This window comes from Telmatherina bonti, assembly GCF_933228915.1.
Source record: "Telmatherina bonti genome assembly, chromosome: 4".
Classification (NCBI taxonomy): Eukaryota; Metazoa; Chordata; class Actinopteri; order Atheriniformes; family Telmatherinidae; genus Telmatherina; species Telmatherina bonti.
In genome coordinates this window covers 24469747-24481030 of record NC_136622.1, presented here as the reverse complement: position 1 = coordinate 24481030, position 11284 = coordinate 24469747, and the positions used below count along the sequence as shown (strand labels likewise).

The 11284-nt window shown below is 40.2% G+C and overlaps 1 protein-coding gene across 1 annotated transcript; it reads left to right on the top strand.

Annotated features, from left to right (window-relative positions):
- Positions 1–1208: 1208 nt before the first annotated feature.
- On the top strand, positions 1209–8805 carry wnt5a (wingless-type MMTV integration site family, member 5a; the record flags this gene model as incomplete). Its single annotated transcript, XM_079238817.1, has 4 exons — positions 1209–1345; positions 3142–3389; positions 7432–7724; positions 8347–8805. The coding sequence occupies 4 exons, from the start codon at positions 1209–1211 to the stop codon at positions 8803–8805; spliced, it is 1137 nt and encodes a 378-aa protein (XP_079094943.1).
- Between the last annotated feature and the right edge of the window lie 2479 nt (positions 8806–11284).

Below are 11284 nucleotides of genomic sequence, written 5' to 3'. Positions count from 1 at the left end.
TAAAACCACCGCCCTCTGCGGATTATTGCTCTTAATTTGTGTGGAAGAACTGCAAGAATCATACCATAACCTCACCAATTATTACGAAAAATATATCGTGGGTTGGGTGTGGGAAATTCAAGGGTGTGCGCGCGCTGGGGGAACTTGGCTTTGTCTTTAATGAGTTTTAGGCAGGCTCAGGTCCCCACCACTCAACTCTGGAAAATAAAGGAGCGTGACAAATTAGAACTGCACTCAGTCCCAAAATTCCCACTCAGCCTAACTGGAAGTCTGGCACATTGGTTTAACGCGCACATTTACGGGTCATTATTCGAACTAATTTTCTGCCTAAATTGCAACCGAATTCAATCACCGGAGCCATGCAGTGGTTTACAGATGGTTGACTTTCTTCTTCTTCTTCTTCTTTCCCACACTATTTTCTCTGTAAAAAATATAATCAACCATCATTCGTTCCGCCGTCGTGGGTCCTGAAAGCTTCATTATTGGAAGAATACAAAGAACGTTTTAATGTGTTACTGAACGAAAAGATGGGTAAAATGCATGTTTGATAACTGCACACACCAGCAACCAATTTTTTTTTTTCTTTTAAAATGTGTTCAATAAAATATAATCAAGTCCTAGAAGTAATCATATCGGTGTGTGAAGTAATTTTTATCGTTTCAATCCCGTTTTAATAAAAACTTAAATTACTTATTGATTGATATTTTACCCCCCAAAAAGATTAAACTTTCAACTCTGGCAACACTTCCAAAGATGACTTGAACCTTTTAGATATGTTATGAGTGTTTTTGCATTAGAATACAATCTCACACACACACTCCCCATTTGACCTGCCTTTCCTTCATTCTTCTGTATGAAAACTGAAATCTCAGGAATTTCATGGTCATTGTGTTTTATTCCGGCTGCACGTCTATCAGTCTTGTGTGATTCACACTCAGACCTGTTGCCAAATGACGCTCTGACTCTGCTGTGCAAGCAATAGCCTCAGGGCTCTCATCACACACACACATGCACATAAGATTGACTGGTTGGATGTAGATATGATAGAATACAACTAAAAAGCTGTTTCCTGCACACATTTTGATTAAAAGATAGGTCTGTCTATTCTGCATGATATACAGTAAATTGTGCATAACATTAAACATTCAGACAAGCAGGAAGCCTGATCTTCATCCTGCTCTCTTTTTCTCCCACAGATCTGTGGCAGCATGAACCCGGGAGTTAGCTGTGTGTGTCGGCCAGTTTGCTGGCCCTTTGGCAGCTTGTTGGACTCCAGACACTGTGTATTTGCCCTCACACTCCTCACACTTCTCATGCAGGTGGTGGTGGAGGCCAACTCCTGGTGGTATGCATTCATTTCCTTTCTACAGTGTATTTGTGTCTTAAATTGTTCGCCGCGTGGTAATGTGTTTTTGTCCAATGAGAGGCAATTTCGGCTTTTAAGAGTTTTGGTTTTTTTTGGGTTTTTTTTCATCTCTGCTCACTCAAACACAAATCTCCTTTTTAAAACAGGAAAACGACTAAAAAGCCTTGATGTGAGCTACAAATCAGTAATGCTACAGATTTTTTAAATGTAGTTTAAAAGACAGCTTGAAGTGTGCATGTTTCCTCAGCTGTAGTTGCATAGCATGCAAACTGTAGCACATAAACTTCTTTGGAGGACTTTTTCTTCCATTATTTTCCTTTATTTATATATATATATATATAATGCCAAAAATTTATGAATATTATGAAAAATGTATAAGAATATAAAAGTCTGGGTTCTAAAATGTGAATAAATTGACAGTATTCAGCAGAGCTGTGGGCATTGTCCTGCTGCTGTTTAGGAGAAATGCATATTTGTACACTAAAATGCCCACAGGATTTCTGATAATGGGGTATGGTAAACATTTAAAGTGGAAAAAGTCTTTACATTTCTTTTTTGTCAATGAGTCAATCGAAGCAGGTAGTTGCATCATAAGGGGTAGTTTAAATGGAACAAGAATATCTTAAATAATTTAAAACCCATTTGTAATGTGCGGAAGAGGATATGCTACTGGGTTGAGCTAAGTGGGGTTCTAAATTAAAGTTTAAATAATGAGTCAGATTACACACCCAGCTGAGGTTCAAAGATCCTTTGCAAAATCTCAGTTTGAAGCTCTGATATTGTGTGTGTGTGTGTGTGTGTGTGTGTGTGTGTGTGTGTGTGTGTGTGTGTGTGTGTGTGTGTGTGTGTGTGTGTGCGCGCGCACCTTTGAGTTTCTTCCTCGAGGAGAGGCACAGGTGTGAATGATTTAGCATTGAATGCTGTATGTGTACGACAGCATCAGTCTGCATGTGTTTGAGTGCACAGACATTGTATTTTTTTCTGGTGTGTGTATTGCTGTGTGTATGCTGCCTGTGCATTCATTTTGTGCTCCTTCGCTGCTGAGTTTCCTCAGTCGATCAGGTTTCACTGGGGGCTAATTGTGTCTCTCTGGGGGCTCAAAGATGGGCTGCTCTAATTGTCCTGTGGCTTGGAACCAGATGCTCATGCTGGTGTTCCTCTTTCTCTCTCCTCCTTTTTTTTTTTTTTTTTTTTTCTTTTTCTTTTTGTCTTATTTATGCATGTCTCACTTTCTTCCTGCCCAGTTTAATTTCTCTGAATAGAACAGTTACTTCAGATGAAAAGACTTGACTTTTTCCCATAAGACCTTACAAAAAGGGGCCTCTAGTTTAACATTTAACAATTGATTAAACTGCTTATTGTTTGGTCATTTTTATGTGTCCAAAAAAAAAAAATTGTCAAAAAGCTCTTCATTGATCTAAACAAATTTAGCTCAAACTGCTCGTAGCCATATAACAGCTACACAACTTGTGGGAATTGTGCATTAAAAAGTTTTTTTCATTGTTTACTTTTTCTTTTAATGTATTCCTGTCTTCTGTCTTTCCTTCATGTCTTCTGTCCTCATTCAGGACTGTTGTCTGTTCCCATATTTTTTTTTCTTTCAGCAGTACCTTTAAGCCTGAAAATCTTATTGTTGCAGTTATTGTTACATTTGGATTTCATTTTGCCTGTTCTCAAATCAGTGAAATGATCACAGCTGGTCTGAAAACTTGCAAATAAGTCTTTAAGTGACACATGAGAAAAACCATTGCATCGTGTCCCTCCCCCCCTTGCAGGTCTCTGGCCATGAATCCCTTACTGATCCCAGAGGCCTACATCATCGGCGCCCAGCCTCTGTGCAGCCAGCTGGTGGGCCTGTCGCAGGGCCAGAAGAAGTTGTGCCAGCTATACCAGGACCACATGCAGTACATTGGTGAGGGTGCCAAGACGGGCATCAGAGAATGCCAGTACCAGTTCAGACATCGGCGCTGGAACTGCAGCACAGTGGACAACTCCTCTGTTTTCGGACGGGTTATGCAAATAGGTAAGAAATGGCTAAACATGTTTTTTGTTTGAAATAGCCTATATTTTAAGAGACACTTCATAAAGTAACAGGTTACCACTGGAGGAACTATATGTATTCAACAGCTTGCATATTTCCTGCACATTAAATTGGAATCTGTACATTTTAGATCCTTATTGAATTTTTTTTTTTTTTTTTTTTTTTTTAGATTTTCAAACTGACCTCTTTTTGTTTTTGGTGAAAATTGTGTGGGGCTGCTGATTCTCAGCAGCTGTGTGAAGGGAATAGTTGGTGGGTGAGGTTGCTGGATAAATCACATGTGGCTTTGGCCTGATAAACCAGCCCCCTGACACGGAGCAGGAGGGAGGCAGAGAATCTGTTCTTCCCCTGATGAATGGGAGACAACCTAACACACACACACACACAGGAATGCACACTGGTCTATAACTACCTCCCTGTATTTACACATGATGGGAGTGCAGTGAGTGTATGCTCCTATATATCACCTTGTCAGAGGTTATAGTGTCTGTTTGCCTGTGTGTGATGATGTGTGTGTGCAGTAAGCTCAGATCTCTTTTACAGCTTTACAGTCCTTTGCTCAAAATGAGTCCCATTTGTGGATCCTATCATTTTACCAGTTTGTTTTTGCCCTTGCTTGTATGGTAATTATTACTATTGTTAATTTTTTTCCTCCAGGTCTCATTCCTAGGAAAAGTAGAATAAATATAAACAGAAAAAACAAGAAAAAAAAATTTTTTTTAGCCCAATAAGATTCCTCATATGTCCAGACTTTTATATTTTATTGTAATAAATGAAACTTCAATTCAATTCAATTCAACTTTATTTATATAGCGTCAAATCACGGCAATGCCATCTCAAGACGCTTTACAGACAGAGGGGAAAACATAATGAAGGCCAATTCATAACAGCCTATATAAGGAAACCAACAGATTGAGTTGAGTCCAACTCAATCTCCCATCCTGAGCAAGCACACTGGCAACAGTGGGAAGGAAAAAACTCCCTTTTAACAGGAAGGAAACCTCCGGCAGAACCCGGCTCAGGACAGGCAGCCATCTGCCTCTGCTGTGTGGGGGGAAGAGGACAGAAAGACAACAGGAACTGCTACTCCCGGCCAGGGAGACCTGCTGAGACAGGAGACATACATGTTAATGATGCAACACTGTTATTGGGGGGGGGGGGTAAAAGAAAGAGATAAAGAGAAAAAGAAAGAAGCTCAGTGTATCAGGAAATGTCCCTCAGCAGTCTAAACCTATAGCAGCATAACTAAGGGATGCTAACCATCCCTAGCTATAGGACTTATCAAAAAGATAACTCTTCAGCCTAGTCTTAAAGGTGGGGAGGGTGTCTGCTTCCCTAACACTAACTGGGAGCTTATTCCATAAGAGAGGGGCCTGATAACCAAAGGCTCTGCCTCCTGCTCGGCTCTTTGAGACTCTAGGAACCACAAGTAAGCCTGCAGTCTGCGAACGAAGTACTCTACTTGGTATATAAGGAACAATGAGGTCTTTGATATATAGTGGTGCCTGGTTGTGGAGGGCTTTATATGTAAGGAGAAGGATTTTAAATTCTATTCTAGATTCAACAGGCAGCCAATGAAGAGAGGCTAAAACTGGAGAAATATGATCTCTCATGCTGGTTCTGGTCAGGACTCTGGCTGCAGAATTCTGGATCAGCTGAAGGCTTTTCAGGGCATATTTAGGACAGCCCAGTAATTCAACTAATGTTGAATTCAGTTACAACTGAGCTTAAAACACATTTCCTTTTACTTTGGGATTAGTAGTCATCTTGGTGATTTAGTTTTAAGGGAGAAAATTCTTCTATTTGGATGTAATCACATCGAAGTTTGCTGAGAAATCAGAGGGGTGACCTAATCCTGTTAAACATACCTTGGCTTTCTAAGTTTAAACTGGTTTGACAAACATTAAATTTCATGTCAAAGATAATAGTTTTCACTAAAATGGTTATCAAATTTTGTTGTTCTAAAAAATTTTCTTGTCCCGATAAAGACAGTGAGTCTGACAGCATGCTCTTAGCAAAGAAATGGGGATTTTTTTTTTTTTTAAAGAATTAGAGCAAATAAGACCAGAAAATAATTCTACCAGTAAGTGGTTGTTGGCTTGATGTGTAAATTCGTAACTTAAGATAATATTTGTTTTACCAGTCTATGCTCCGTCATTTCCAGTCATTTAACTTGTTAGGTGGACATTAGAGCTCTCAAATTCAAACTTGATACATTTAAACATGATACCCGAGAGGGCCGTTCAGACCCGACACGTTCTATAGGTAATACCATGCAAGTCTCCATTAAGATTTCAGACAAGTTTTTCCCTTTTAAACTGTTTGAAAAAAGTCATATTTATTATTGTTTCCATTGCACTAAATAAATGCAGAGGTTCCCATGACAAGATTCATGCAGATTGCTTTGCTGTCATAGCAACGCTACAGAAGCATTACTAACATACATCAACAGGTTTGCACGAGTTATTTATTTTGCTAAGAATCTTTGACTTTCTCTCTTTATCGACCAAATAGACATATTTCCCAGATTGCAATGTCCCTGGACATGTCATGTGTTTAGCACACTTTAACCATTTTAATAACATCATAAAGTTCAGCTCAGCATACTTCTAACACCTAAATCTCCCGTCACAGTACCTCCTCTGGATGTTGTTTTTTATTGAGTATATTATGTTTTCAGCTCCAAAACTAATTTTTATTCACTTAATTTGGCTTGCTGATTAAAATTAGATTTGAAAAACTGTAAAGAAAAAAAAAATCTATTGATTTTTCACATCTGGTGTACATAGTTTGAAACACCCTAATATGTGAGAGACATCCTTGAGACTCGTCCTTAAAAAAAAAAAAAAAAATCATTAGCGACCCATCCTCTCCCACAGGGTTATGTCACTCCAGACTGAGCCAAGTACACATGTCCTCTGCTCTATGGTTGTCTGTGTGAAAGAGTGCGAGATTTAAGCTGGAGCTCCAGGGGGTGCTGGTGTGGTTGGATTCAGACTCTCCCCTGCATGGCTTGGCTCCCTCTCGGTTGCGGTACATTAGAGGGGAGGCAGCAGCGTGGAAGATGACAGTTTGTCTGTCCACAGTTCCACTATTATGCCAATATCCTCCGACTGGATTAAAAGTTGTACTCAGCTAATAAATCCCTCACTCTCTGTGATCACTTCTGTTGCTGCCTATTTCCCACTTGAATATTTTAGACGGTCTAGAAGGGTTTTGTATTCATCTTTTTTTTCTTCATTCTTGGCATTGTCTTTTTTTTTTTTATCTTTTACAATATGAAATGTGTGTCTAATTTTCCATTTTGTTTCCTCTTTCATTCAGTCTTCATGTCTTTTTCTTGGCCCATCAGTCTTCTCTTACCATCTGTTACTGTCATTAAAGTGCATTCTCTAAAGGATTGGCCCAGCAGGTATATGAGCTATGCATTTTTATTGTGAACCAGCCCTCATCTTCAATCCTACCATGAAGCCACAGAGTTAGGTTGTCTGTTTCTTCTTCCGCTGCTTATCTTTTCATCTTAGTTTTTTCTACTTGTCTGTGGTTTTCCGGAGTGACAACAAATTTCGCCTATGTGCATTTTTGTGTCTCCTTTTCCAATACTTCTTAAACTCTTCTCTGTGAATGAAATGTTGAACGTATAAATAGTGGGACCTAATGAGCAGTGGTTCCAGGATCACGCCGCCATGACAGATCAGACAAAAGAGCTGCTGTAGCTTTCCATTTGGGTGCGATGGCAGCTGCTTGTTAAGGAGGATCTTCAACACTTGAGGGGGCTGTCTTTTCTCTGGCTGAAGCCCAATGATGCAAACTAGATTGCATTGGTCAGCATGTTGGTGGCGACTAGTCTGTAGCCAATGGCTGAAATGAGCAATGATACTGAGACATATTTTCATTCGAATGAGATATAAATGCATAACCAACGCTTCATGGACCAAATGATAGTAGAGCATTTAGAAACTTCTAATTTAGTCTCTCTCACTGTGCCAAATGTGACATGATGCTTGTGTTTGTCTATCCACAGGCAGTCGAGAAACGGCTTTCACTTACGCCATCAGCGCAGCAGGGGTTGTGAACGCAGTGAGCCGTGCCTGCAGAGAGGGGGAGCTCTCCAGCTGCGGGTGCAGTCGTGCCGCTCGTCCCAAAGATCTTCCTCGAGACTGGCTCTGGGGCGGCTGTGGAGACAACCTGCTTTATGGCTACAGATTCTCCAAGGAGTTTGTGGACGCTCGAGAGAGAGAGAAGACCTATCCCAAAGGCACATACGAGAGCGCTCGCCTGTTGATGAACCTTCACAACAATGAGGCGGGAAGGAGGGTAAGACATCCAAGCTCTTCACATCTGATCTTGATCATTGTCATCTGATAAGAAACAAAGATGGAAACCGCCAAAAAAAAAAAAAAAAAAAAAAAAAAAAAGCTCCCAAATTGAGACTGACTGGTGGTAGAACAAGAGGAAGGGATGGCTGGAAGTGAGACAATCCAGGTCAGTCATATAGGTCTCCCCTGATCATCTGTGTAACAGCTTCGTCTGCCTCGCTCTTCCTGCAGCTTTGATCTGTAGGGAGATGGAGTCATTGGAGACAGCTCTGGGGTTTTTTCCCTTTCCAAACATCTTGAATCCACCTCAAAGGAAACGTAATGCCAGATATCTGTTGCCAGGCTGTGCTCTTTCAAGTTGAACAAATAAGTGGATGATGTTTTATTCTATGCATCATTTAAGACACACACAGGATCATATTTGGTCAGTATAGAAAAATGATTCCTTGTGAGAGCATGAGCAACGTGCGCAAATTTGCTTACGGACAGAAGAAGTTCATCATATGAAGGATGTACTCGGGCTTTGCTCAGCAAGTTTTGCAAAAAGAATAAGCACCTTTTTTTTTTGTGAGGTCATTTGTTTTATTAACAGATTTTTTTCACATCTCTTCCCTCTCTAGGCGGTGTCAGAGCTGGCCCATGTGTCCTGCAAGTGCCACGGCGTGTCAGGCTCATGCAGCCTAAAGACCTGCTGGCTGCAGCTGGCTGACTTCCGCAAGGTGGGAGACGCTCTAAAGGAGAAGTACGACAGTGCTGCAGCCATGAAACTCAACTTGCGTGGAAAACTGGTGCAGATGCACAGCAAGTTCAACGCTCCCACAAGCCACGACCTGGTGTACATCGAGTCCAGTCCAGACTACTGCTTGAAGAACCAAAGCACGGGCTCTCTGGGCACAGTGGGGCGCCTTTGCAACAAAACATCAGAGGGGATGGATGGCTGTGAGCTGATGTGCTGCGGCAGAGGCTACGACCAGTACAAGGCCCAGATAGTGGAGCGCTGCCACTGCAAGTTCCACTGGTGCTGCTATGTCAAGTGCAAACGCTGCACCAAAATCGTAGACCAATTTGTCTGCAAGTGAGAAGAGTAGTCCTGCAGATGATGGCTGTGCATCTGTGTGTATTCATGAGCAGTGAAGCAAAGGAGCGGAACAGAGAGAATGGAAGAAAGAAACTATATAAATTATATTTATAGAGTTAAACAATTATTTCATTGCAAAAAGACACTCGTTTTTTTTCTTTTTATTTTTAGAAAAAAAAAGCTTATGTCTTGAGAAACTGAGAGTATTGTGAAATATTTATTTCAAGATTATGTTTTATTCTAGCCCAGTCATCCCCAGCCAGTTTTTAATATTTTTTTTAACCTTTCAAGTGCCTGAGACTGGCTGGAAACTTATCCCAACTCTGATTTCATCCCCTTTTTTTTTTTTTTTTTCCTTTTCAAATGGGTCATGCTGATGCAAAATTGGACTGTTCTTCCCGTTTTCTTGCAAGAGTTAAGTGTGATATTTGTAGCATTGCTGCCTCGAAGATTTCTATAAGAATGACTGAGTTGAGAGGAGAATGCATGTGTGTAAATGCTGGGGGTGTATCACTCCAAACCAGAATTCACATAGACTACTCGTCCCTGCTCGACACATGTGCAGTAAAGGACGTTGGTTTCTTTAAGTTATGCAGTATAATGGCCAATAAAATAGGAATTTTACGTTTGGGGGACTGGGCTATTTTTTTAAGCTGTCCCAGAGGTTGGAACATTCCCCAGGTGCTGCAACAAGCCCTCTACCATTATGCACTTTGATACAGAAGCTTTAATCTGTCTGTATGTGTCTGTTCAGCTGTTAGCAATATATCCATATTATGACCTACATCTTTTTCCATATTAATTCAGATTATCCATTTAACATTATTCCACAGTACTTATCATGGTTTGAATATATATGGGCAATGTTGTGGTGAAATATTCAGTGCTCTTTGTATATAGTATGTCTATCCAGCCAATCAATAAACTGTATTTATTTTCTTTTAACCATAGTAAAAAAAAAAAAAATGAAAAAAGAAAACATTCTCTTCACAATCGATAAATTTATAGTCTGACATCCCCAAGTTTCCAGATCACATTAGAGTTTAGGTTCTCACTGATGTGGCTCTTCACTGTTTTTGTAAAAGGGAATTGCACCTTATCTTTTTGAAATCTTTTCCTTTTTTTTTTTTTTTTTAAATATACTTGTGTTTTAATTTTCCTGTTAAACACATTGAATCACAGATTTTCCAGTACCACTCAGATAACTGCCCATTATCCCTGTAATGATTCTCCAGTACAGAACCTGTCACTTACCAGTTCAGCTATGTATATTTATAAGCTTCTCTAAGAATTTGAGGATTATTAAACATAATGTGTTATAGCTGATATTTTGTTACCTTTTACAAATTGCCTCAATGCTCTACTTTGTTTCAATAAATATCAAATGTAAAAACCAGTAGATGTTTTTAATCACAGTATTTCTTCATGTTGTCTGTGCCTTTGGAGTTCTCTAAGACATTTAAAATGAACATTCTGTGTATTTATACCTAAAATGAGACATAATCACTTTGTTAAAAAATCTCTGAAACCATTTTGAAGTGTTTCTAAAACATTCTGCCTTCTCTTAAAGGCCAATTATCTGACAGGCACTGAAGCCTGCATTGGATGGCCGCTGTTTTTAGGTAAGCAGTGCATAAAGACAAGAATTTGTTTGAGCTCTTTGGAAGATAGCCTGAATATCGGGTGTCTCTCTCTAGAGTGTGGTTGAGGTTGTGTTATAATTGCTCTTCAATGATCCTGTGACAGTGGACTGGTTAATGGGATGATTAATCATTGTGTCAAGAGAAAAGGGAGCATTTTTCAAAATGGGGAAATTGGGATGTCAGGAAGACTGGTCCTTGTCAGAAGCTGCTGGAGCTGGAGAGCAGACACAGAAAGCAGGAGATTGGGTAATGAGAAATGGAAGATTACACCAGGGTTGAAGGAGAACGGAGTAACAAGGTGAGGGGCTGAGAGAGGAGAGGCCCGCGGGAGAGGGGCAAAGAGAAAGTGCTGCAAGAAAAGTAGAGCTAAAGGACTACCATTACAGAGTAAACCCTTCTGACATTGACTAATATTTACTCTCGTAAAATGATACGGACTTTCGGAGCACATCCCATATGTGACCCTGCCATTTTGTCCTGTGTACACGGCTGCATAACTGCATGTGTGCCCCCCACCTCTCACACCCCCACTTTTTTTTTTTATTTTTTTTTTTTTTATTAACTGCAACATCAGTGTTTCCTTTTCTTATTGGTGTCATACAGACCAGTGTGGAAAAGCAAGAGAGATACAAGGTTAGGCCGGTGGTGAGAGAGTGAGAGAGAGGAAAATGTTTCAAAAGAAGACTCAAAAGGCAAGCCAGCCCAGCAAGTGGTTTTACATGTTTGAACCTTCTGTCAACAGCCGGGTTTATAGGAATATGAAATCACTGCTCTGCTTTGGATTTCTTCTGTACATGAAGGTTGGGTCATGCTTGTCAAGGCTGCTTCAGAGTGATT